Genomic DNA, 26,155 nt, shown 5'->3' with positions numbered 1-26,155 from the left:
GAATATTTCGTGGCACCCCCACTACAGAATAGTTTGCATTTGTTTTTCTACGGAGAATCACCTGAAATTGGTGTTATACCAAACCAGCTACAAATGATTTACTCTCTCACGTACTAAAGCACAATTTCAGATCTACAGTGCAATCATGGCCGACAGATAGTTGACAGAGCTCATTCAACTATTAGCATTCCGCTCGATCTAGCCCGGCACTGGAATGTAATACACGAAAGCACCACGCTTGAGCTTCAAAGTAAAACAAAGAGTATGCGACTGCACACGGCGAGCAAAAAGTTTTGTATTCGAAGCCACCACAGTAACGAATTATCTGCAGGCACCCAAGATCCACGCACAAACTTCCAGGCACACTTTTTGATTTTAAAATGTGTGCAGGCATTTAAGAGACACAGTCGATTCTTGCGAAGCGCCAAAATACGGGCTACAAGACTCTGAACATTCCAAGAGTGCTTCATTTTCCCCCGTCGGGGATTGAATTGAGTGAGCGTGCAATTACAGGTATTCACGTTCTGGTGCGACACCCCGGCCTGACAAAGGCACGCACTGTGGCCCTTTGTACGGAGTGACAAGGCGAAAAGGTATGGTCCTGATGATTAAGGTCTAAAACTCGAATATTAGGAAAGGAAACACTTTGGTGCACTGGTTAGTATGCGAGCCTTTCGTGTCTAAAACTCTTCATTCATTTTGATGCACGAGCAATACGCCAAGCTTTTTTGTTGCAGTCTCCATTTAAATGCCACTGTAGCGGCACTTGTGACCAATTGTGCTCATCGTAACCTCTCCGTGATCAGCGGAAGAAAGAAAAAAGACGTGCCCGGAATTATATTCTAAGTTCGGTTTAAAGTTTCTCCACCTGTGTAACCACAAGCACTAGAAAAGCATCACATTTTCTGCCAAGGTTTAGAGCTAAAATTTATTTAGTTGCGTGGATTCGAATTAATCAATCCCTTCTGTAGTCTTACAGCTATCGTCAATAGTTTGTTCCCACTACTTGCTGTGCTTCTTAATTCAAACATCGCTGCTTTGGGTTTTTGTCACTTAAAGGCCCTGGCACTGTAGTGATCAATCCATAGCAAAGTATGCCCCTATTCCAACGAATCTGATAATAAGTATTTCCTTGCTTTGAGTAAGCGAAATTGAAAGTCCAAAGCAGAAGTGTATGGAAAACAGCTAGCTGCCTTCAGATAGAGGCTAGCCAGTGGCTAGCACGCAGCCGGTGGGCATACGGGACTCGACACCGCTGCTTACTGGCTTTCTGCCTGTTGTGAGCTTCTGATAATAGCATTGATCGCCCTTATTTTGTTTTCCTCTGTATGCGTTTGCTGCTCTGCATTTGCAGCAAGTGCTTGTTGCACTTGTGCATCATATGCCTCAAAGGTTTCTGTTCCTGTGGGACAGAATGCGAAATTCCACTTGACGCTCAAAGGAGCTGTTAAATGAACATCAGGATCACCAAAATATTGCCGCATGTACGTGCGAGGTGAAGAATAGAAGACGAAGGGCTCAGAAGTAATTGATTTCGTGAAACCCCAAAACCGGCGAATCTGTTCACGCGAAACTCGGACACAAGGTCAGCAGGATGCAATTTAAAATGCGGTCAGAACGAGATCAACTTGATTCAACAGCGTGCGCAAAAATCGATGAGTAGGCTCAAGACCCAAGTGATGCCTGGTGATTGGGTAAGCTGTAGTCCCGTTCACCAGTGCCAGAAAACAATCGATCAGGAGCGAGAAAAAGCGGAGTACTACTTAGGAGTGGCATATAAAGTGAAAAAGACTACAGTGAACTCGAGAGACGAAACTAATCATTGTATGCGAAAGCTTGAGAACAAGCATATTAGTCTAAGAACAAGCACATAACCATGTTACGATACATGACCTTGATGTGAACAAAAGAAGGTTGCTTATGCTACACACATTGGGCCGGCAGTAAAACAAAAATGCAAAAGATGTATGAATCTTGGAGACAACAGGAAACAAATATGAAAGGGAAAAGAAAGTAGCCTTACCTGATCGTCTATGATTTTCCAAGTAAATTTCTGTGTCATACTAGCCCAAAAAGGAAGCCATGTTCTGTGTCCTGTCTCCCAATAAATAGCGCTGTACTGAATGCCATTTTCCATCGAAACAGCCCTTAAGGAGCCCTTAGAAAGAGCGGAGTAGGAATTTGGAGCTGAGATCTCCTCTTGCACTCGGGGGGCAGTCATGATGGCGTGCCTGCTGCAGAGTGCATATACCTGAAATTTCGGAACAGAAAAGGCAGAGCGAAAAAAGGATTCATACATTACAAAGGGCTGACAGTCCACCTATTCCAACTTTTTAAAATGATGGATACGCTTGGACGTGCGGCATGACAAGCTGTTCTGTCTGTTGGCATTCACGGCCCGCGTAGCTTCCCATCGGAAGAGAAGTTACTTCTATAGCCTACAAAGCAGGAGGAGTTCGCTGAGCTCGCAAGCCAAGAGTACGGAAAATGAGGCGTTGTCGTGTCTCTGGATGAATAGGAAAACCCACACGATAGCAACATCCAATAGTCCGGTCACTCTTGGCCTTCGAGAACACAAAGAAACGCGATCGGAAACCAAGAAGCGCATTCAGGACGATTGCATGGAGATGAACTGAGAGGGGGACAAGGTTAAAACAATAAGAAAAACAGACTATCCTTGTTTCTTCTTGAAGAACACAGGCACATATAATTCTGCATGCAGCACGGGGCCCCAACCCGAGAACCTTACAAGCTACTGAAGAGCAGGAGCATCCACAGAATTCAAGACGGCAGATGTGACTGAATTATTATTACGATTTGGCGCATTCGGTCTCTAGCACTCCATTATTGCATGCTGTTGTTTACAATATATGCTGTTTGAAGCCACTACAGCATCACCCCCTGTTTCGAAGAATTCTCTAGTACAATGGAAGCAATAATGCTATTTTAAAATGAATTTTTCACGTTGCCTTGACCAATGGGAAGCATTTGTTCCTTTAAGAATGCGAAAAGAGAAAAGACATGCGCGAATATGCCTCTATGCGGTGCCCCTGCTGCTGGGCTGCACCATCGATGCAGTAGCATGTAGCTGAGCAAGCTACGCTTAGGCATCTAGGACTAATTTAATTATAATCTTAAACGCTGTAGTGAGCTGACTATTCGCTACCGCTTTTCATCTATCTTCTCTTTTGCAAAGTGCCCGCTAGCAGAATACTAGAGGGCCAGTGTCCAACGCTCTATCAAGGCTCACCGTAGTAAAAAGTTTGAATCCAGAATCGATACGGACTCGATACAAAGTAATTGAATGCTTTAATAAGCCGTTTCCTGTTCGGTTGCTCCCACGCCCTAGATTTCTCAATAGGAGGGAAATGAGCATCTAAGGTGCGCGTAGCTACACCCGTTATGCCCTCTGACTGTTCACAGCTAGTTCCACATAGCATGTTGCGCATAAGCAGACAACCTTGATTCTTCTAGTATCATGCTGCCAGTGCTGTATAATAGATAGGATGGATGAACAAGCAGGATAATCAATCAGTTCAGTAGTTTTTTCTTCAAAATATAACGATTGCGATTGAAAAATCCTAAGCGTGACTCACCTTGTTACGTCTTCCCGTCCTCTTCAAAATGCATGCTTAGTATTCAGTTCCTGTTCGCTAACCACTGCTTGAAGGAAGGGGGAAGAGGTCATGCCTGATCACCACTCCCCAAGCAGACAGAAATGCAAAAAGCAAAGCATATGAGCAAAGCAAAGTAGGCAAGCACCCGTCCCGACAGGTCATTCAGAAGAGATAAACACACTAGCCCTCAAAGAAAAGAGGACCATTCAGCACGAATGCAGCGGCGAAATAGTTCGCTTGCGTTGGAGCTCTGGAATGTGTAATTCTCCTGCTGCCAGCAAACAAAAAAGGCAATACGAAAAGCCAATCAAAAACACAATTGTTCAGCGACGTTCCCGCTTCTCATAGAGCCATGTATGCATGCAAATATAGCCGGCAAACGCATCAGCGTCAATTCCCAAAACCAACAAGATATACAAGCAGGACAGTAGGGACACAATGCTTGAGAGTGCCTGCACATAAATCTCAGTGTAGGGAGAACCTTAGCAGTCATCGTGCAAGGCTTCCATGCACTAGTCATGCACGATGACAACTTTGTTAGGCGGAATATGTGCTGGGGAATGACAATTACCAGGGCAGGTCAGAACCACTGTCCATGGCGACAAGTGTTCTGAACCATGAAGTGCCACGAATTCTCCTTCAGGAAGCGAGGTCCGCAACTGCTCCTCCTTCGCCAGCTACTGAGGTTGATTTCCCCACATTATTCCATCAGGAACTACCGTCGAGTATGCTCTCGGCGCCCAACCGTCCTAAAATCTAGCGCTTCTACGGATCGGTGCAAATCATACTCCTTCTCATGGACCACTTGGCTGCACGGCAAAGTCACTTCAGAATCTGTGATGTTCTGAAATAAGGCACTTTTTATAGTTCTGGGCGTGTCCAACTTTTAGAACCAACGGGAAGCATGTGGATGATTGAGACAATCGCAAATGGTCTGCGTCTCTTGGATGCAAAATTTTCTCCACTGGTCACCTAGTGCACCACGTAAGGGCTGCCCATCTCCCAGAACCAAGCCTTCAGACTTGAAAGATATAGCTACCGCAGCTTATCATTATTCCGTGTTTTCCATCTCTTGAAAGTTGCGCATACATTCGCATGCAATGGCCAGCTGTTGTTTGAATCCCTCCACTGCTCAGGGTGGCTGCTGACTGCGGGATACCAGGTCCATTCTGAATCAGAGAAGAGTTTTGCCAGTACACGCCAGAGATGTGGTACAGCAACAGGTGTCCTGATGTATTATGAGCCCATTAAGCAGAAGGAGAAAATGCACGTCAAGCACTTGAATTTTTTAACCACAGAGTCTCGAATCCCACAGAAGAGTGCGATAGGTGCACTCTGCCTGTCCATGTGTTTCGGTATGGTTGGCAGTGATCACATTCCGGGCAGTGTACAAGCGGGTCACTAGAGCATGACATGCTCTCATCTGTTGAGGCTCCAGAGAGCGACGTACATGCTATCTACACTTCTAACCTCTGGCAATTCAACAAAAAAGTCCATAGTCAGGCCAGTCCAAATCGTATCAGGAACCGCAATGGCTTGCAAATGGCCGGGTGGCCGGGTCTTGCAGCGATTCGCTGCTGCAGCTGCTGACAATGTGAGCATGAGGCTGCATGTTTTCCTGCACGAAAGGCATCCCAAGGCGCCAGAAGCACTGTCACAGCTGTTCCACTGTAGCGTAAAGACTGCCATGGCCGAATCGCATGCCCTAGGTGTTGCAGGTGTTCTTGAGCGTGTTGGGTGGCTACTAGGCAGCCATCTACGTAAAAAGCAATCCAGCCCTCATTGAAGGGCTCATAAAATCCGAAATCGCATGCCGTTGCAGCTCAGCTGGGGCATCGATAAGTATAAAACAGCACACAGGTATATCCGATTTCGCGAGGGCGCGCGTGGAATGCCGTTTGGTGAGTTTCCTTAGGGTGAATACGAATTTGTAGGAAAGCGTCTGCATAGTAAAATGTCGAGTAGACTTCTCATACGTGTAGTTTATCAAGCTTTTCGCCAACTAAAGGCGTCAGGAACTTCTGCCTTACAGTTATCTTGTTCAGGGGCATAAAGCGAACCTACGTGGGCCCCCGCACGTCCATTTACCTGCCAAAACTTGGTCATGTCGATGAGCTCTAGCTTTTTCCTGCCATTTGCCTTTTCTTAACGATTCAAGTGCCTAAAGCGCAGTCTCCTCTCCATGCTGTGGGGGCATTCGATATCGCAAAGCGTTGCTTAGTGCTAGCCTGGGACTAATGCAACACGGTACGCTAGGGGACAATCGAGTGGCAGCCTGCTGATAGCTTGTCACCATTTAGCACACTCGCGGACGCCTCTTTGGTATTCACCTATTCTTGGTGCTGATTTGGATATTCAATTGGATTCTTAAATCAAAAATTGGTTGGAGAGCCATCAAGATACTTTTTGTGCTCGAAACCGTCTTTTCTTACTGATCTGCTGAGCTGCCCGTATGAAGGCTCTGTCTTACCTTGTTGAGTTACCGGCTGTACCCCCGCCTACCAGTGGTGAAATAAATGCTCCTGCAGAGATCAGAAGATGCTTATTCCTAGCTCTTGCCAGCACGCGAATCACCAAAGCGCGCAGCTGTGGTTGCATGGGCGCATTTGATTGAGTCTACCATTGCATAGTTAGAATGGAATCATAAGGCATAGGTACATCGTGGAAGTAACGGATGGTTGTAATATGACCCAGTCCCGAGATAGAGTGTAATTTGACACCAAAGCCTTGCCAATCCTTGCATTATGCCGCTCGTCGGCAGACCCAAGTTGTAGGGACTGACCTAACAAGCAAAGAGGCAGACTGCACTTTTATGCTGTTTTCTCGGATAACAAATTCAATTCACATCTTTTATCCAAATAGTTAACACTTCTTGAGCATCAATATGAATTTGTATCGACACACACTTTAATGGTTGAAGTTTCTCAGCTGCGGCTCTCTAGACCTTCACTGAGCCACATCCTGTGTGGGCAACTTGCCGATTCCCTGGCTTGCCGTGTTTGCTAGTCCAGCAGCCTGCCCCCTCTGGGCACAGTCTGGTTGTTCAACGTCTTAAGCAGTTCCGTGCCGCTGCAGTTGCGGATTATATAACCTATTCCCGCTCAGTAAAAAGAGGTACGGTGCTTACGCCCTTTCTGAAGCTACTTAAGAGTACTGGTTTCCTTTGGCTTTCTGTTTCCATCCACCTTAGACTGTCGGGTACGGCCGGAAGACCCAGCTCTGATATTAGTGAGTTGTGAAGCCCGATTTGGCCATTCCTTCTCAGCCAAAGATGCAGCAATCCAGCTTCTTTGTTTCTGAAATCCCAAGTAGTACATCAAATGTGGAAACTCCACCAGTTGGGTGTTTCCTCAGTGAGTCGTTGCCCATCGTAACACCGCCTGAGACGTGACACTTCGGGTAATCGGAGATTACCCACTGATGAAATAGCTGGTCGGCTCCTTTGTGACCTTTGCAAGCCAAAGTTTCATACATTTGTATTGATACATTTTCCTTCTTCAGCGTTCGCAACTGCACCAATTGCTGTCGAGCTGAGCTCGGCATAGGCCAACGGGTAAGGGTCTGCAAGAGTGCTTATACTATTGTAATACCTGAATGCCTCTGCATGCATAGAGCCACCATTGAAGTGCTTCTTAGATGTTTTGCAATAAGCATTCTTTTTATAATGGCTTGAAACCGAAGTGCATCTCCAACCAGCAGGTGAATTCTTCAAGTACTGCCCCCCTATAGAGCCGTTGTGCTTTGCTAGTCGGCATAACCTCAACCAAGCATGCATAAGCATTTTGTTGACTGAAAAATATGAGTTTCCACGAGCTGCAAAGGTTATACATGGGTTTGAATGCTGGCCTTTTCCCCTAGATCCATTCCTGGCTTGAACAGGCGTTGCAGCACCATCCGAATCCAGCGCCAAATACGCTGCTCTACCATGCTCTTGCCGACGACAATTTAATAACGGAATTGCAAAACTTCTGGGTCTAAGCTAGACGACTTTTGTAGGGAAGACTCATGCCGTGTTAAGTCCAGAGCCAGTGCATGAACGAGAACAGTTGAACATGTCCACGTGGAGCTGCCAACTGTGATTTATCTAAGTTTCTCGTAGGGGTGCTCAACTGCAAACTCAGTGCTAGCTCATAAACGTAGGGACTGTTTTCAAGAGAGCGCTGATGCATTCTGGTTTTCGCACACGTGTTTTAGACATGAGAACAGCAGAACAGCTAGGATGCGCGAAGCTGCACCTTCTCTGTACAATGGCCCTTCATGTTTTTCCTTCTCCACAGCTTCAAGCGCGCGCATACACACACAATATCACGCTTTATTGTATCGAGCTAATGGTACTCCGCATTAAATGAGACATACGAACAAATTAACTAATCAGTAATTTCTTTACCGATTCTCGGATAAATATAACTTGTGTACTACAAGGTGTTTCTGTTTGAGTTAACCCGCTACGCTGGGTGAGGGGTGGCATTAAGGCAGAGTCTCTTCCGCTACGAGTATGCAGTGGTCTCACTATACAGACGGAAGACATGGGCTTGTCTTCGACATTGCGGTGGGGAGATGTAGTGGGCTAAACTACACACAGACGCTTAATACTGCACTTGCTAGGAATTAGTAAAGAATTGACCAACTGGCTTGCCTGTTCGTATATCTAACTTATTGCGAAGTGCTGCCAACTCGGTGCATGAAGACGCAGGGATGCATCCGTGTGCATTAGATGGTGTGTCGAACTAGCTGTGAATGTGCTCGGAGTACTTCGGAGGTGCAGCTACGTGCAGCTTAGCTATCGAATCTCCCCTCATGCTGGGAAATATGAGAGTAGCAAGAAGGCAAAGGAAGAAGCTCCTTCGGGGAGCAGTGATAGCTTTCCACCATGTTTCTGTGGAGCCTGAAGCTAAGTGCCTCCTTCCATAGACCGTAGATGGAGTGCCACATTTGATGCCCCTGTTTCCTCAGCCAGCTAAACTTCAGCTAAAGATGAGCCTTCCAGGTGGCTCTGTTGATAGCGCAAAAATTTTAGAGTTCTCCCTTATTACCGGAAGGGCATTCAGGTCAATTGTCTTCTCCCCATCGAGAAGCCATGGGAGAGCCGACAAACCGTACAGTGTATGGGGGAGCATACAAGGGGTACTAGTTCCCGTGGTGAACCACATATAATCACTTGACCACCGTTGCAGTCAAGCACTGATTATTGTGTTGAGGCTGACATATTGAGAAGAGCTTATTGTGCGAGCTTTATAGACATCCACAAAGCAAACCTGCCGCTGGGCAGCAGCCGCTGTACCCCCGAGGGGCCTCCTGCCCGGATACCACTTCCTCTCTTTCTTTTCTGCTTATTGAATCTCAAATTGCATGCGAATTCACTACTTTCTGGTGCTCAGACTTCCGGAGGGAGAAGCCCCCTTATTTCTCCTTCTCGTATGGCGGACGACAGTCAAAGCCCACGGTACAGCCACTGCAGCAGACATCTGCAAACTATGGTGCGAAAGCAAGGTGAAATGCGCTTCAGCAATGCAAACGAATAAAATCTACGAGGCTGTTATTGGATTGCTGCGACAGCACGGCCCCGCTAAAGGATTTTAATTCCCATCCGCGCCAAGCGTCGCCGCCTCATGTACCTCTGAGGATCATCCATGGTTGACCCGCGTCTACGGCCTTTCTGGTTACTAGCTTCCGCATTCTTGACGAGGGTGTTTGCATCTCTTTGCTGAGATGCCAACGGTACAGGAGGAGCCTTTAAAGGGCGCTGCCCTGTACAATGCCCTTCTAGAGAAGTTTCGGGCAGTTCCTGATCAGCAGGGAAAGCTGGACTGCGGTAAGCATTCTTTATCTGATCGACCGAGCTAAAGCTAGCACCAAGGTGGTTCGTGGCAGTACACAAGGACTGGGCGACAACTGTAGGGACTTATGCCCACCCCATTTCTGTATGCAAAAGCCTCCTTTAGATGAACATATAGATTGACATGCATCCATTTTTTAAATGTATTCGCTGTGAAGGTGCGCTTGAACTATCTCAGCCTGTCCTCTGGCTTAATTCTCTGCGGCGGCCACCAATCATGCTGCCGTCCCTGAGAATATTTGTCCTGTGCGATAAAATGGATAGCCAGCAAGCTGCTACGACTTCAGACACATGAGATGTGCCTTTTATAAGATTTGGCGTCCTTAATTCAGTGCATAAAGCCTCATTTGCCTGTTCCTGAGTGCTTTATTCCCCCTCCGCGTACTTACATTTTGTGGTTGGTGCAGAGAAGCTGGCAGATGCGGCCCTGCAGCTATCTACAGTGTATGAACTCGTCTTTGGTGGAGGCTTTATATCTAGGCATCTCAAGGTACGGATGCCTGCAAGCAATGCAAAAGCTGAGCTAGGTTATATCATGGAGCATTACTAGTATGGCGACGCTCTCGTGTGCAAGGTAATTCTTTTGCCGACGGAAGAGCCAGTGTTGATTCTAAGTCTTTTTCTCCAACGCTTATATTATGACTGAACAGCCAACATCATTTGTTTCTCTTTCTTGCCGCGACCTATCGGACGCTTTATATCACTACCTTCCTCAAGAGGGCCTGCTTAGATATTCATCCGGCTAAAGGAGTTTTTTTTCTCCAGTCCATGAACGCACGCAGTCTACGAAAGTATAGGGGATCGTGAAGCACTGAACAGAAATATGAACAAAAGTGCGAAGAAATTTACGTTCTGTTATCCGGTTTAGCGCACGTCTCTCCGAAGTATGCTTTAGATTTGCTGTGTATCACAGGTGGTTTTGTCGCCTATGTGTGCTTTATAGTTTCGTGTCGTCCACTTCATTCTTCCCTCTTCGTATGCATATCCCTCTCGCCATTCTCCAAGATTTGGCGTTCTCTGGTTGCTTTCGTTGTTGCTTATTCGGTACCCTTCCGTGTACTGTCTCACGTGGTCAATGTCACTCTTTGCCTTTTCGGTGTATATTGCAGCAAGACATCATCAATTCTTCAGGTCACATGCGGGCAGCAGCTATTGCGCTGCGGAACTCGCGTGGGGGTGGTACTGTTTCCGCTTGCGAGTTGATCGCTTGGGAAGTTCAGGAAATGGGTATCCCTAGGATGCGAAAGGATCGGCAAAGCGGAGTTCGAGGCATGTTATGGATGAAACGGGCCCTGGACTTTATCTTCACATTGATCTGCAATATGTTTGGTACGATGAAGGATGCAACTTCCAAAGAATGCGCCCTAGACGCTTATGACAGAGTCTTGAAACCCTACCACAGTGAGTCGTGCAAAAGTTCAAGAATTTCTTTTTACACTTTTCCTAGCTAAAACTGTAGCATAACAGACTAACCGTGTGTTTCAACGTATTGGCACTCCGTGCACAATCAAACGCCAATCTTTGGTCTCTGAAGTAACTTTCAGTGATTCGAGAGTAGCAAGCGTCCTCTTTGTTTGGGCTTTGACAACAGCGGGTACACCCGTGCCCCCAAAATGCAAATTATGGCATATATGTCCAAAAGAAACAACATACGTGTCCGTTGTTCTCAGGTTTCCTGGTTTCACATATCGTCTCGCTCGCCTTTAGCCTCGCTCCTTCCAAAGAGGACTTTATCACGTACGCAAGTGTCCAACTTCGACATAAGTGCTTTGGCATGTGACCACTGATACAGTGAGAAGGCTGATGCAAGGAGGCAGTACCTCTTTGTGTATCGGATCTTTCGTAGCTGCCGTTGTTTTCCTCGTCTTCGTTTAACTTCCGTTTACTGACTTTTGACTTGTTCTGGTTTTATGTCTTAGTCGACTTGGGTTCGAAATGCACGAGGCAGAGGCATGCATCTCTAGCATCGACGAGGAAATTCGGTGCGATGCACACACGTCCCGCTGCAGTCTCTCCTGGATGAGATGGTTCTTCCACATCCGCGTTCCTCCTAGCTATCTTGAATTTTCCTGTAAAGATGTGTGGTAACAAATACTCCTGCAACTTGAACGCAATAGCTTGCAGATGTACTCCCTTGTCATCGCAAGTTTCAGTCCATTTTCATCTTGGACCTGATGGCTGACTGAGCTGCTCCCTTTTTGTTCGCAGGCCTGTAATTACCTCTTTGGGAAATTTGCTTGAAGACTCGCAGTGCAACTTTCCCGACAAAGCCTAGTTGCAGGCACGTATACGGTTGACATAACCACCGTGACAGACGCAGCTTTGCATTGAGGTACCAAGATTCCACAATGTCCTTTACGGGTTTGCGCATGAAGTTTTTCCCTGGGTGCGATTTGTCGAAATACTTTTAACTTTTTTAGTGGAAAGCGGCAGCAAGCTGCAGCGCCGAGTCGGCGAGGTGCTGCAATAATTCAAAACGAATGCTTCAGGACAACTTCAATAATAGGGGCGCCGGCAGCAAAGAGGAGATGCTGCGTCAAACTTCGCGTTCTCTGGAGGGCAGCGAAGGCAGAATTCACTGCAGCAGTATCGCGATCCACTATGTTTAATCTGCTGCATCAGTTGTTCTGTTAGTGTCAATGCGACTTCCTGCTTCCGGGAGTTTTGAATGTTTCTTCCTTTAATGTGTCGACAAGCAGCATAAGGCTTCAGCGTAATTGTTGCTCTCCTAGTGCTGGCCTGCGTTTGCATCACTATGTGAGCAGTGTTTTAACAATGCTTGTATTTTGTTGGATTTTCGGTGGTTGGTGATTCTGGTAGTTTTCCTTTTTGGTCGGTGCCCCGGAAACCGGAGCGGAGTGTCTCCCTACGGAGACTAGGTGGAGTGGTACATGCACGTCCACCTGTTTGTTGTTGGGTTCAAGGGTTTCAATGATATCCTAGACTCAGGGAAGAATCTTAAGGTGCATATTCTGGCAGTCACTTGCACAGAAGAGCCACAGGCAAACACTTGCAGTGTAGTATAGTGCAGAGAGATGCGTAATAGCTGCCGTCTGATGCAAACCCTCGAGCCCAAGAATAAACATGGTGGGCGTGGACATGACTTTCCACCTAGAGTCTCCGCACGAAGACGCTTAGCTCCAGTCTCACTACTAACGCAATAGGAGCTTATTAACCATTTTTCTCAAAGAATTCCCGCTCTCCTCTACCCACGCCCAAAAATTCTCCCATGGAGGGACAGACAGGTTGCACATAGCTGAACCCCCGGAGCACTCCAGGCATTCATAGCTAGCTGCTCGCGCGTACTTGCCAGCTGCCTTTTTAGTCTTCTTCATGATAAGGGTGGCTGCTGACTCCGGACTACCAAATGCAGGTTTAAATCGACGAGAAACACCTCCACTGTAAGCTAGATACGAGGAAAGGGTAGGTAGGTATAGCCCTCTTTTTCTTTATCAGCCTAAGGACATTCAACTCCAGATTCTGTGCAAATTTAACAGCTACCTATTGAACGTTTAAAAGAAAGATATTTCTTTTTCCATGCCGCGCGCTCCTAGATTTCCCAGATCGGGGAAGAGAGGAAGGAGGGGCCGTGTAGCAATAAGCACAGCCCGAATTTGCAGCTGATTCTGCACTGTATCTGGTGTACGTACACAGACCACTGTGTTTTGTTGTACTGAAAATTCCACCATGGAGTAATAATACACAAACGGGAGACCAATTAGTTCTTTCTTGATTAGTTCCTAGTTCAATGTTGCTAATGTAGTATAAATTGCTTTTGAAGGGCTCAGGCCACTACAGCTATCACGCATATCCTGTGCCGCTCCGGGAGAGAGTGCTTTTCCAAGCCACTTTGGTATCCTCTCCCTGCACGCAGTTCAGATGCATCCACTCTTACACAACAAAAGTACGTTCAGTTGGGGTCCAAAGCATCGTTGGGTTACCAACGTGCGCCGTATTGCATCAGCAGGCACTTTGGCGCTTGACAAATAACTGGAATCCTGAGCCCCACGGAAAAAGTTGACTAGAAGTGAGTGAATGGAAACGTAGTTAACCTGCACCTGCAGAAATGCGAAGTAACAGACAGGCCAAGAGACAGTGATATCAGGATGTAGAGTACACACGCCGCATATACCCAGGCACGATAGACAAAAATCAAAGGAGAGCGTTTGGCTGTATCAGTATAAAGTATTTTTGCAGAAAAAGGCATAGGCTCAGAGTCTTACCCTGATCTCCCAACATCGCCCTGTACGGTCTATCCTTAAAACTACATTGTATTAAGAATTCCATAGATAGTTTTCAACTGTTAATAGCATTCCATATGAAAAGGAAGCGCTTCGACTGTTAGAAGGGGCGGAACGGTTTACAGTAGCAACGCAGTTTTTTCGAGGCTCCGCCTGCAAATGGGTCGGCGTACCGTTCAAAGGCTAAAAGGAGTGATGTCACTGGATTTTGAGGCACTGGATGCCTTAAACTCAATTTTTACCTGTAAGCTCCACCAATGACTGGCTAATTCACCAGTTTCTACAGGATGGCTTACTAAGAGACACACCGCAGGGATGGCTGGTCTAGCATAGAAAGCTAACAGGTAACAAATGGATCCCTCTCGTACTGGCAATATTGTATTGTAATGCATCCATTTATTTTTACGGATGTAACCTCGAATTAGCGTATCTGAGCCTTGGTGTCGTTCAAGTTTGCCGAAAATGAACCCCCAGCCCCCTAGATCCCCACGCCCTCTTGGTATGTTCGGAGGACTTTCGTCGTACAAAGCTGTAAGAATGTGTGAAGGAGGAAGAAGTGGGCTTCCTTCTCTATTCTGTATAGGTTCATAGAGGGATGTATGGACGATAAGTTCGATAGTCAAAATGTCCAATGGCCAAATATCCGCATTGGTTGGCTATCCACAGCAGAGAGATCAACAGCGGTCACTTCCCATGGCTAGTATTTGACAGAAGAAAGGAGTTTTTTATCGCACAATTTGCTTATTCTTTGAAGTCCCTTCTGCGTATCGGCGGGAGAAATGAGGTATCTGAACACTTCGATAGCGTTGGCTGGCTCCCTGGCGCTGCTGCTGGACAGGGGCCTTCTTGCTATTGCAACCACCACTCACCAGCTTCTCGATAGTCTGAATCCTGCGCTGCCGCCCACTAAGCATAATGTGGTCCCCTCATTTGCGTCAGAATACGCATGGTCAACTGCAGCAGAGCCAGCTTCCGAGGGCGGCGAGATCACAAATAGCAGCAATGCCACAGAATACTCTAAAGAGGAGACAGAAACAGGTCCAGCGCTAGCCGAAGTAGCCGTGTCATTATTCGGATCTCCAAAGTCGGAAGATGTGACAGCAGGTGGGTGATGCGCCTTCTTCGCTGAAGCTCCCTGAAACACGTGGCCCGCATCAATTCAGCTTTTTCATGGATTGCCGACTTCTTCCTGGAGCCTCCAAACATTTGAAAAACAGATTTTATCCAGTGAAGAACCGGGGGTGTTTGCTTTGTTTTCACTAGATCCCGCCTTATGCCTGCAGCCAGCTTTCCTAGCCTCCCAATGTCGCTTCCTCTGGGTCTACAGAGTCATGTATCAGCGATTCCTGCAGCGCACGAATAACTTACATTTATGGTGTGCACATGTGGATGCACTTAAGTGTGTTGGATTACGCCTGTTGCAATTGTGCTAATGGGTGGCACAGACTGCGTGAACGAGCACAACAAGAAGAGGGTTGGGAACCTTCGGAAGCCACTGATGCCGGTCCATCGCGACCCCGATGCAATTATGCAGGCGCTAAAGTATATGGAAGAGGTGGTGAACAATGGATGCCCGTTCAAGCACTCTGGTGCACCTGGGGTATGCGATTCTAACTTGGGTGCACCGCTCACTCTGCTAGTCCCTTTCCTCTCATTTTCCATGGATCAGGGAGTAGCTTACGTGTTATAAAAGTGGTATTTATAGCCCTTACTTGGCGTCTTCCAACTTATTTGCGGGTTCAGTGATTCCTCCTTCGCCAGCCTCCTTGATTTCTTGGGGAATTGTTTCACTTTGATTTTCCTGTCCATTTTCTCACTTTCTATGTTTCTGTTGTTCCAAGTTCGGAGAAAACCTTTTCGCTACAAGCGGCCCCGTAGCTCGCTGCAGAGACGCCGTGGGAGCATGGTACAGTGAAATACGATACTTCAAGTGAGGCAAGTTAAGTCTACCTATCAGATCAACTTGAGTTGCGTCGCCTCGGCGAGGCGCTCTGTAGGGCCCTGTTGTCTAGAGTTGACGAGGCAGCACACAGCCATTGCCGCTTTTATGCGTCAATCCATGTCATAATTTTGTGTGAGGCTGTTCCTGCGGCAGAGCGAATGCTGCGCAATAGGTCATTCCTAGGTACCAGAGACCAAATATGCAATCATGCTAGAGTGGACTTTTGAGGAGTGGTGACTCTTGTAGTTGTACTTTCATACAGCCCACTGCTTGATATCGCGTTTCACTGCTGAAACTGGCAACAACACATTGCATGCCCCCAGTCCGTGGCATAATGGTGTTTGCATCCACCAGGCCAACCCCTTCTCATTCCTGCTAATGCTGCTCTATTTGTTTTTTTACTGCTCTTTAGCGGGGAGTACCCCGGCGGCAAATGGACAGTGAAGGCGGGCCACTTCACTCAGGTCATGTGGAGTTCCAGCACGGGCATCGGCTGTGCGCGCTCCATTGGCTGTCCTAATCGCATTCTCGTCTGTAACTACCGACCTCCTGGGAATTGGATCGGGGCTAAACCTTTCTCGTAAGTCTTTCTGCGTCTTTTGCAACCATCATCTGCTTATGGAAGACCGGCAATCGGGGAGCAATACTTCTTTGCATGGGTAATGCGTTAATGACTCCGCTTGCGGAAGCATTTTCTTGAAATGCTACAAAGGAAACGATTTTTTTCTCAGTGTTATTAGATAGCATCGGGGCACGTTGCGGCCTTAAAAGGCTGTTATTTCTTCTTGCAGCTTTCTGATCTGGCCGCTACTTTAGATGTTTTCCAGCGTGCGTCGTTGCTGTTTCTTCATTGTTTCAGAGAAGAAGTGTGGAATAGCATCATGGAGGCATCAGGAGACAGCCCTCAGAGGCCAGTCGGCCCATGGACAGTCACGGCAATCGCAGCGCTCGTCTCTCTCCTGTTGAGTCTAGAAGCAACCGCTGCTTAAACTTTGACACCGGTAATCGGCAAAAAGTATCTTATTTGGGATTTCGTGGGAATTTATACGGGTTCGGATACTGTACGGTGTAACACTCCACCTAGAATCCCCGTACGGAGACGCTTAGCTCCAGTCCCAATACTAACTCAATAGAAACTTACCACGTGTTTTCTGAGCAAATTTGCGCCTTTCCTTGCCCACGGCTAGAAATTCTTCCATGAAGATGCAGGAACAGGGAAATTGCATGTAGCTGCACCCTCGAAGCACTCTAGGCATTCATAGCTAGCTGCACAAAGCACCTAGCGCACGCGCAAACAACATGGCGTCCATGTATCGAGCTTATATTATTCTGCAGCAAATGAGATATACGAGTAGAAAAGCCAACCAGTAAACTACTTAAACAAGTTCTTAGTTGGAGATCACTAGTGTGGTAGGAGTTGCAAAAGTGTAGCCAACCCACAAAATCTTTCCTCCTGCTTGTAAACTTGTTCTTTCATATTCTGTTTCTCTTATTAAGACTAAGTGCAGAAGGGCGGAGGGGCCCCCGCACTGTCGGCACTCCCCAGGCAGGTAGAGACGCGAAAAGGGTGCGAATCAGAAAGCAAACGCGGAAGCGAATTTGTGTATTAGCAGCTAAAACGCAACTATTGGAGAGAAAGACATCCACAGTAGCTAGCAACGACGAGGGATCAGACCAACATGACCGCTGCAGGGGGATGGCCCTCTGTTGCTGGGGCGCTGAAATGTGCGAGACCGCGTGTATTGGGTTGAGCTACAATGGTGTCGAAGCTTAGCCTGCAACTACGCTGCCATCGCTTATAGTGAACTGTGTTTCTTCTGGATGCTGCAAGATAAACACGAAGCCCAACGGATGGTGTCCAGCGGAACTCTTAAGAATTTCTTACGGTATCAGCTATTAAAAGTGACAGAGCTCTTCTGGCGAAGGATAAAATGGCAAGAAGACTCCGAAATGACGACAGCGCTACGCGCCTTTACGCCTTGTTCAATGGGAAAATAGAGCACCTTCCATTGACCGGTATACGACGTTAGTTGCACAGCCCCTACTGCCTCAACAAAGAGTCCTTTACTTTATATATACCCAAAAATAATGAGCATGGAGGGGCAAGCACAGCTTCCCGAAAATTCCGACCGGTCCAGAGCGTGCATGAGCCGCACGCTGATCACGTGCCACATTATTCGGGTGTCGCAGTGGTCTAAGATGCACCAGAACAACGATTTTGCCTTTTCCCTATTCAATTTTCGCGAAATCTTGAAATCAGCACAACATCAGGGCGCAGTTCGCATCGTCGTCGGCTGCGCGGCCACTCATTGTGCTTGCTTGCCGTAGCAATCCGTTCTCTTTTCCTAGCTTCTGCTCCTCTAAAGGTCATTACCCCTCCCAGATAAGTCTGTATGGCCAGCCAGTAACAGTGGAAATAAAGACGAGTGGCCGAGGGGGCTTTCACACGGGGGGAAGACTTGAAGAAGAGGAGGTAGGTATTAGAGGGCTACCACCGCCTGGTCTGCAAGCCTCGCGAAGCCGCATGCGGCTCAAAGGGACCTTTTGCAAGACAACATTCTGTCGCTAATTTTTGAAAGACAAGATACCAATCTGTACGAACGCCACTACCCCTTTGGGAGCACGTAGGAGGCGGGCACGACGCCTTGAGGCGACCTTCTTTGTCTACGGAACAGATTCAGACGCTTGTACTCACTGGCGTACAGGCCCGTCGTAGATGGCAAAACAGCGCACCACCAGGTGTGCGTACACTCCGAGACTACGGTGCCTCGACGTGCAGCAGCAGCAACACAAGGCGCTCTCAGTGCTCTTGGAGCCGGAGCAACAACGTCAACAGCCACGGCCAGCACCGCATCTGCATGCAGCAGGATATGCCGAGGCGCCCAGCTGCAAGGAGACGCCGCATGGGAGCCAGACGAACGGGCTGATTCTGCACCCCCCGAGTGGTGCGCTCTTCAATGACAACAGACACGGCAGTCCTCCAGAAATTTTTGGATGCGATCTTGCGAGAAGGTGCAGCACGAGCAGACATAGGGGCACAACCAGCAACGGCAGAGACAGCAGCGCAAGCTACGAACTTTCTGCAGATGGCACTCAGAGCGGCCTGGAGTGCAGCAACGCCAGCAGCAATTGCAGCGCGTGGGGGCATACCAGCGAAGCTATGAATCCTGCGTCTCCTGGAGGGGCGCAGACGCAGAAGAGGGGAGGAGATTTCGAACAGAAGCAAGAGAAACAGGATCAGCAACCGCCACAGCAAGGGCCCCTCCGCTGGGTGCTTCGGCCTCCTCCAGATCATTTGGTTAATCTCTTAGAGCGCGAGGCGTTTCGCTGCTGCTGCAGTAGCTGCTGCTCTGCTGCCCCCCAGCTGCGGCAGCTGCACCCCTTGATTTCGCATTCCTCACTGCAGAAAAATGCTGCGCAGCACTCATCGGGGAGTGAAGCAGGCGTGTGCTGCCGTCCGACGCACGTGGCGAGGACGGCGGCAGCAGTAGCAGAAAGCTCCTCCTCCTCCCCTCCCCTCCTCGCGTGCTGCAGATCGAGTAAGTCGTCGAGTGTGGAAGCGGCAGAATTCGTGAGCAGGGGAGACGAAGACTCAGGAGTGATAAGCCCTGCACGCGCTGCTGCTGCTCTGCCACCGTCGCACTTACGGTCCTTAAGACTGTTTCAGCCTCCGCAGTGCCTATCGACAAGCAGCAACGACAGCAGCAGCAACGACAGCAGCAGAAACGACAGCAGCAGAAACGACAGCAGCAGCCGCTGCTGCTGCTGTCATGTCCAGCGCGTGTTGCAGACGAGCTGGAGCGACACTGAGCAATACGATGAACCGGGGGGTAGTCTGCCAGATCGTCGTACAGAACCTTCGGCGCACTGCGATCCGGAAATTTTGAGTCAGGAGTTTCAGTCGCGTGTACCTGCTGGGATTTCTGCTTGTGCTACGACGGATGGAGAAGAAGATGCAGTTGTTGTGGCTGCAGATGCTGCTGCTGCAGACGCGGCTGCTGCGTTTGGTGTCGATCTCTCAAGACACGCTGCCGCAGCTGCGGCTCACGGCGAGGATCAGCAGCAGCAGCAGTTCCCAAGGCGGCTTCTTGCGAGCAGCAGAAGTCGCAGAGTCAGCAGCAGCTGCGGGAGCAGGGAGCGTCTCTGCAGCAGCATGAGGAGCAGGATGCATGGCGGCTCGATTGGTGTGACAGGCAGCAACAGCAGTAGCCGTAGCGACAGTAACACCTTCGAACTGCGCCGACAGATGCAGAGTCACCCCCATGCTGCACCCTCTCCTCCTTATGTCTCTGAAGAAGCGGGTGCAATGAGAACCGCTGCCTCGGCATGGGTGTCACCCACAGTAATTCTCACCACAAAAACGTCGGAAACAACTGCGCTGGAGAAGGGAGGCTGGGAGGAGGAAGAGGCCAGAGTGCACCGTGCTAATGCGGCTTACGAGTCTACCGCGACAGCAGCGGCAGCAGCCTCAACAGCAACGATAGTCTCAACAACGAGCATAGGACCCTCTTCGCCAACACTGCACTCCCCGTGTGACTGCGAAACCTCTAGGCAGGACGGGGGCAGTGGCGCAGTGGCAGCATGGCAGGGATACCTGCTGATCAAAAAACTCAATTTTATACTGAGGCATGGTGCGTCGCTTTTCCGCCTGCCTATGCGAGAAGACGGCTTCGTGAGAGTCAGAGAGCTCCTTGCACTCCCGTGCATGCGCGCTGTTTCCTGGACGGATCTGCAAAATGTACATTTCGACTGCTGTTGAGACCTCCTTTGCCCCTCCTTGTGGTTGCTGCTAGCCGTGTGTTTTTGCAGATGCTGATGACGCCTTTTCCCCCCTGCCCTTCAGGCACCCTGATGCTGCTGCTGCAGTGCCTCCTTGCTGCTGCTGCAGTGCAGGGAGTAAAGGAGGCAGCTAGTTCTGTGCATGGTGGATGGCTTTCAGAGGACGCTGCAAGTGTGGCTGCGGTGTGCGTGCGGGTTCAGGCTGTGTCTGCGAATTTCAAGCAGCGGTATGAGCTTTTGTACGACGAAGAGGAGACGGAGACGTGCCCAGCTCTCAGCAGGACGCACCAACAGCAGCAGATAGGGCTGACGTACGGAGAGGCAGGAGGCGTGGCGTGCTGGCATCAGATGGGTGTACGTACAGCTGAAAAGGCGAGCCAGTGCTGCAGCAGGAGCAAGGAGGAAGACGGCAGCGTTAGCAGCTCGTCAGCTGCAGCGCATGGCGATTCAGGCGCGCTGTCTCGCTGTAGCAGCAGCAGCAACTGCAGCACAAAGATATGCGACTCGCTTGCATGCGCAGATCGCAGCGCTTCCGCCGCAGCGAGGAAAGTCGAGATCCTGAGTGGCAAGTGGCTGCTTAGAGCAACGCAAGGTCACACCATCCCTTTCATTCGCAGGTAGGCGGGCTGCTGCGGAAGGATGGATGTCTGCTCGCTACTGCAGCCAATGCAGCCACTGCTGACTTGGAGCAGCATGGGGGGGGGGGCAGAGAGACAAGCGTCGGTGCTATGCGAGGCTAGCAGTCTACGCATGTGCAGGCGTACTGGCGAAAACGCCTGCCCCCCTGTTGGACGAACGCAAAACACCCCCCCCAACGTCTGGCTGCGGCTGTTGCGCTTGCGTCTCCCTCCGTTGCTGCCGCAGCGATTTGTTCATGCAGCGTGTAGAACGTGGCGAGGAGTTGCCGGTATGTGTGCATGGCACATATCTGAGAAATTGGATGGCAATACGCCGCTTAGGCCTCCACAGGATGCACCGGAACCACATTCGTAAGCCTCCGTGCATGTGTGAAAAATCTGCACTCGGGTGTCTGTTCTTGTGCTTCTTTTGGCTCCCCGTTGTCTTTCGTTTCTTTTGAAGCTCATTCTTCCGATGCACAGGGTCGGCCTGCATGCGTGCATGCATGATGCCGCCGCTTGACCTCCCATCTCTGTGCAGCGGTGTATGCAGGCTCCACACAGGGATCTTGCAGTGCGCTAGCTTGTGGTTTGCTTGCTTGCGTGGATGGAGGGATGTATGCAAGCATATGCATGTTCGTGGAGTCTCGGGGTATGCGTCTTGACTGGCCTGCACTCACGTAGTGGTCTTTCTTTCTCTCTCTCTCTCTCTGTGCTACAGACTTTGCCACGGGATTTCCCGGAGATGCCTCGGTTCTTAGTGGCATGCGGCGAAATTCGGAGGTTGCAGTGTACATTGACGTGAAGCGGGCGATGCAAGCGGGCGTCGTATTCTTCAGATCTGCAAATGGGGTCGTCTTGACGGAGGGGCTTGAAGGCAAAATACCTTCTGTAAGGAAATATGATGATGGGAATTCTACTGCATGACAGAAGCCTATTACCAAGGAAGGGAGCGCAATACGCGCGAAGGCGGGGAGGTGACAGGGGACGATGGATCAGGCATGCTACGTTGCGCTCTGTGAAGCCCTATGCAGATAGTCTAATGCTGCCTGCCACGCCTGATGTATACATGTACATGCATGTATATGTGAATGTATACGAACTCTAAAGAAGTAAATATTCATAGCCACTACTATAGCTTATCTTCGGAGGAGAGCAACCCAGAGAAGGAGGGAAGGCTTTTTGCTGCTTTAGCGCTGGTGATAGCATGTGAAAAAGAAAGGCCAAAATACGTGCTGCGACTGCGCTTTCCCCCCCCCCCCTCCCCTTCGTTTTGGTGTCTTGGCCGCTTCCACTGTTTTTGCCGGATGCGCCGCTGCTTTTCTTTGTGTGTTTCTGCAGTGGTTGTTTGACAGGGTCGTGTGGCTCCGCGAGGGCGTGTATCTGATGAAGGCTGGAGATGACTTAACCGGCCACTACTTGGACAGAATTCCTGGGGAGTTACAACAGGCGTCGGAGTCTGCAATCTTTAAGGAGCAGCTGCAGCACGATTTGGGTGTGCTGCAGCTTTCCCCGTATGCTGCTCCAACATGCGGTCTTGTCAGCAGACACCACAGCCCTGATGGATGTGTGCTCCAGAGGGCCCTACCGTTACAGACTACCCCGCAGCCTCACGTGAGGGAGGCTTTGCGTGCGGATTCGAGGAGGCAGCCCATTGCAGACGAAGTAGCAGCTCTGCCAGAGGCTGAGCAGTGAAGGAATGGAGAAACGCATGGGGTGCCTCGCACCAGAGGAAGATGCTGCTGCCGCAGCTACCTGGCGTAGCGGAGGGGCCTGCTGCATGCGTTCGGCTTGTGTGCCTTACACCGCTGTCCGCTCTTCCTTCCCCTGCCCACAGGCTGCATGTGTCGAGGCTGGCTAAGAGGTGTCTGATGGATGGGCTGGCACTGGCCGTACAGCCGACGCAGGTGGGCGTAGTGCAGGGTTGACGCATGACAAGGATGCCCCTTCCCCAGGAATTTCGCATGCATCTGGAGTTTTCTCGTGGCTGAGGCACCGCGATGACAAACCACGTCCTGCCAAAACAAGTTCGCCGGCTTCTCGGGGCAAGCGCTCAGCACGGGCAGCACCTGTGAAGAAGATCCATTCTTGGAGGAGGGAAGGAGAAAGGGGTTGCTGCTGGCTGGCGCTCGTGAGGGAGAGTGGTCAATGAAGCATTTTATCCGGGAATCCTGCAGCCTTGTGTGCACTGCAGATGCTTCCGAGTACCCCACTTCATACATTTTTATGTGTGCAACGCAGTGCAGGAGTCAACAAAAAGCCGCCGTTCAGCTGTTGTTGCCACGGCTTGCTTTAATCGATTCTCAGGGTATGGTCTCGGTCATACGGGGTTGTGTGGGAATGACGATGTGTACATTTGAAGTTCCCATGCTATCTACTTTCCATAAAAATCAGTTTCAAGCCTTTTCAAGGCCGCTGAGGGCCCTTAACTGGTTGCCTGTACAGCGACGCCGGTGTTTGGAAGGGCGTTGCGCCACTGAGTGTGTAGCAGCTACCCCAGTGATACGCCTTACGTAGGGGCACACGCCAGAGCAGAGCAGTAGGATACCAGAGTGCCTCGCAAGATCTAGTTGCCAGAAGGGCCATCTTGCTAGCGCCTCTACAGCTCGAAGAGCAGCTGTAGCGAGCTGACACATTGTATGCATCCCGGTTGAGCCAACGGGCGCAGCTTTGCCAGCGATTTCGAGCGAGGGATGTTCAGCCTTCTGAGGAGATGGAAGCGGACGGCTGGCTGGCGGGCTCTCTTGGCAGCCTCTCCATAAGTTGTCTACTGGTTGTCAGAAGACAAGCAGAGTAGAACTTTAGAGGACCACAGGGGTGACTGAACCTCTGTAGTGACTCAAACACCGAGCTGCGAAGACACCCCTTAGAGGTCACTTTTCGCATCGCATCCACTCCCAGCTCCAGCCTCCCTTCTACTAATCTTCACCTGGACTTGCATTGCGGAGTCAGAAACACAATATCATCAGGAAGCCTAACAAGGCTGCCTGCCACAACCCTGTGGAGGGAAGGCAGTCCGTCCCAGCACCGTCGGAGGCAGAGGGAATCTGCGTGGGGTATTATATGTCTGGCTTCGTTTCAGCCTTGCTATAAATAAACACTATGTGCTGCAGCCCCCCAGTCGGTTGCCCCTTCTAACTCCACTTTCAGTGACAGGCCCCTTCACGGCTCCGCCTACCCCACCCTGCATCACGGTTCCTTGCACGGGATACCACTCCGACGCTGCAACCTACCTCCCTATCCCTCTCTGCTGCTCTACTCTTCCAGTATGCTCTGAAAGAGCATGGCAATGCACTTCAGCGGAAAGGCACCGCAAGAGCCCGTCCCTTTTACTGACTACGTAGCCAGCCGCCTGGGGGCGGCACAAACCGCAGTAGCGGATGGTTTTTATCGATAAAACTCAGCAAGCGGCGAAAGGCACTGTTCGACCTAAGGCAAGGGGGCACACAAGCAGGGGGGATGCTTCCGCCCTTCAGCAGCCGCAGCAGGAAATCAGCCGTCAGGCCATCGCAGCAGCAATCCCTGGAATCATCGCCAGTGCTGCTCTTATTGTTGCTATCACTGTCACCCTTGGAATTGCGACTGCTTCTTTGCTCAGGCATACAGCAGTGCCGCAAATCGCAAGTGCAATGACTGGCTGCCCCTCCAACCTCGACTTTGCGGTTCTTCGCACTACTGCTTGTCACTACTACTACATCTCCAGCGGCCTGTCGCTCTCCCAGATGCAGCAGCGTCAGAAGTTCTTTCATTTGCTGCTCGTCCATATCTGAAAGGCCGGTGGAAAGAAACGCTTCCAGCAGCGTCTGCAGCTCCAAACAAGGGAGACGTGCAGCAAGAAAGCGCAAATAGCTCCGCATTTCTGCCCTTTTAAAGATTCTCCCCAACTGCGTGCCCCCCCGATCCGCTTCAGGATATGTCAAATGCCTGTACACCCAAGAACGCTCAACTGTAGATCCAAACGCAGCAATGGCCTGTATGCACTGTTTTTGTATCAAGGTACCCACGCCGCAACGCTGCTGCCCGCCTCGGATCGCTGCAGACCTGAACTGAATCATCGGAATGCCCTCCACACTGGATGAACATTCAGAGAAAGAAGACAAATTGGAATTTTCTGCCGCTGCCGCTTCTGAGTGCGCGTCGCCTTTGGCAGTGGGAGCTGCAGTGGCTGGGGAGGTGAGCGCAAAGATCCGCTTGTGTTCCCTCATATGAAGCCAACCGCCGGGTTTGGCTTCAAAAATCCATGGAGCAGCAAATTTCGCTGTGTCGGTAGCTATAGGGGAGGCTGCCTTCGACTCTTGGCCGCCTGTAAGGGCATCCTCATCCTGTGCACTGCGTTGAGGTGAGGGTAGAGCCCCCCTAGCAGAATCGACGGACGCCTCCTCATGACCTGAAGCACCTCCAGATCCTTCAGAGAGAGGTGTCAACTGCTGGCGTGTCGAGCTAAACGAAAAACAACGCCGTTCAGAGACGTCCCTCGGAGAGCATTTGGCGCTGTGCGGCCGAGCAGCAGCCTGCTGGTGAGACCGCTTCCCATTAGGGTTTACGAGAGAAGATATTCGAGCATTGATCCCTTCAACTGAGGCCGTTTCGCACTTCACAACCAACTCAAGAAGCCATGGAGGGCGCCGAATACACGGGAGCTGCGTCGGTTCGGCAACGATGGATGAGCAACGAGCAAGCATTCCCCGTGAAATCTGGCGGTTTATTCTGCTTGCGCTGGAGTAGCCATGCCTAGATTTTCCTTTAAAAGGAGTGATCCTCTACGCAATCAGTGGATGCAAAGGTTTAAACATCAGAAACGGTGGCCGTCGATGATTTGGGACTGGCGCCAGCCTGCAGTGGCCTGCGGCTTAGGTGGCGATTGCAGTGCATGCAAAGCGTGATCCCTGGAGTAGACTTTGGGGCTGGGATGGTGCCTTTTCAGGACGCCAATTAGCACTCTTGTTTGCGTCTCTTCCTGACAAGCTCTCAGACAGGATCTTATTGCATCCCTGTGGACGCACACCTGCTTTACGTTCAGTGGCGGTCTTGTGGGGAAGCGCTGAGTGCGTGTTTCAGTCATTGTATGTGGCCTTTCTGCCTCTGTGCCTAAACTAGCAAGCTGGACCAGGCACTTTCAGTCT

At 50.0% G+C, this 26,155-nt stretch overlaps 5 protein-coding genes across 5 annotated transcripts; 3 read left to right on the top strand and 2 right to left on the bottom strand.

Moving 5' to 3' along the window:
* Nucleotides 1-1,259: 1,259 nt before the first annotated feature.
* Nucleotides 1,260-2,221, bottom strand: LOC113147640. Its single transcript, XM_026338795.1, has 2 exons — nt 2,024-2,221; nt 1,260-1,559 (listed from the first exon to the last, which is right to left on the bottom strand). The coding sequence occupies exons 1-2, from the start codon at nt 2,219-2,221 to the stop codon at nt 1,260-1,262; spliced, it is 498 nt and encodes a 165-aa protein (XP_026194580.1).
* Nucleotides 2,222-9,326: 7,105 nt separating this feature from the next.
* On the top strand, nt 9,327-11,728 carry LOC34619643 (glycolipid transfer protein B). Its single transcript, XM_026338806.1, has 6 exons — nt 9,327-9,429; nt 9,861-9,943; nt 10,563-10,854; nt 11,124-11,190; nt 11,373-11,435; nt 11,662-11,728. Exons 1-6 carry the CDS (start codon nt 9,327-9,329, stop codon nt 11,726-11,728), a joined length of 675 nt encoding a protein of 224 aa, XP_026194591.1.
* Nucleotides 11,729-15,126: 3,398 nt separating this feature from the next.
* Nucleotides 15,127-16,625, top strand: LOC34620049 (pathogenesis-related protein 1). Its single transcript, XM_026338794.1, has 4 exons — nt 15,127-15,294; nt 15,536-15,624; nt 16,049-16,216; nt 16,496-16,625. The coding sequence occupies exons 1-4, from the start codon at nt 15,127-15,129 to the stop codon at nt 16,623-16,625; spliced, it is 555 nt and encodes a 184-aa protein (XP_026194579.1).
* A 2,005-nt stretch (nt 16,626-18,630) lies between these two features.
* LOC34620048 lies at nt 18,631-22,727 on the top strand. Its single transcript, XM_026338792.1, is given in 8 exon segments — nt 18,631-18,774; nt 18,827-19,079; nt 19,626-19,750; nt 19,889-20,374; nt 20,617-21,032; nt 21,280-21,404; nt 21,754-21,923; nt 22,374-22,727. Coding segments are annotated over 8 exon segments (2,073 nt in total).
* Nucleotides 22,728-24,361: 1,634 nt separating this feature from the next.
* Nucleotides 24,362-26,094, bottom strand: LOC113147639. The gene is made up of 2 exons (XM_026338791.1): nt 25,870-26,094; nt 24,362-25,624 (listed from the first exon to the last, which is right to left on the bottom strand). The coding sequence occupies exons 1-2, from the start codon at nt 26,092-26,094 to the stop codon at nt 24,362-24,364; spliced, it is 1,488 nt and encodes a 495-aa protein (XP_026194576.1).
* Nucleotides 26,095-26,155: the final 61 nt, after the last annotated feature.

Source organism: Cyclospora cayetanensis, unplaced genomic scaffold (assembly GCF_002999335.1).
Source record: "Cyclospora cayetanensis isolate NF1_C8 unplaced genomic scaffold, CcayRef3 CcayRef3_contig_30, whole genome shotgun sequence".
Lineage (NCBI taxonomy): Eukaryota > Apicomplexa > Conoidasida > Eucoccidiorida > Eimeriidae > Cyclospora > Cyclospora cayetanensis.
This window is presented reverse-complemented; position numbering and strand designations above follow the sequence as displayed.

Bases quoted from the DNA above. Each gene is read 5' to 3' on its own strand.
- LOC113147640 (XM_026338795.1), bottom strand. From the start codon at position 2,221: ATGACTGCCCCCCGAGTGCAAGAGGAGATCTCAGCTCCAAATTCCTAC. The intron at 1,560-2,023 runs GTAAGGCTACTT...TCGCGTGAACAG, and splicing joins GGAAAATCATAGACGATCAG to ATTCGCCGGTTTTGGGGTTT.
- LOC34620049 (XM_026338794.1), top strand. From the start codon at position 15,127: ATGGGTGGCACAGACTGCGTGAACGAGCACAACAAGAAGAGGGTTGGG. The intron at 15,295-15,535 runs GTATGCGATTCT...TGTTGTTCCAAG, and splicing joins AGCACTCTGGTGCACCTGGG to TTCGGAGAAAACCTTTTCGC. The intron at 15,625-16,048 runs GTGAGGCAAGTT...ACTGCTCTTTAG, and splicing joins AGTGAAATACGATACTTCAA to CGGGGAGTACCCCGGCGGCA.
- LOC113147639 (XM_026338791.1), bottom strand. From the start codon at position 26,094: ATGACTGAAACACGCACTCAGCGCTTCCCCACAAGACCGCCACTGAAC. The intron at 25,625-25,869 runs GCAGGCTGGCGC...TTGGTTGTGAAG, and splicing joins CACCTAAGCCGCAGGCCACT to TGCGAAACGGCCTCAGTTGA.
- LOC34619643 (XM_026338806.1), top strand. From the start codon at position 9,327: ATGCCAACGGTACAGGAGGAGCCTTTAAAGGGCGCTGCCCTGTACAAT. The intron at 9,944-10,562 runs GTACGGATGCCT...TGTATATTGCAG, and splicing joins TTATATCTAGGCATCTCAAG to CAAGACATCATCAATTCTTC. The intron at 10,855-11,123 runs GTGAGTCGTGCA...CGTTGTTCTCAG, and splicing joins AGTCTTGAAACCCTACCACA to GTTTCCTGGTTTCACATATC.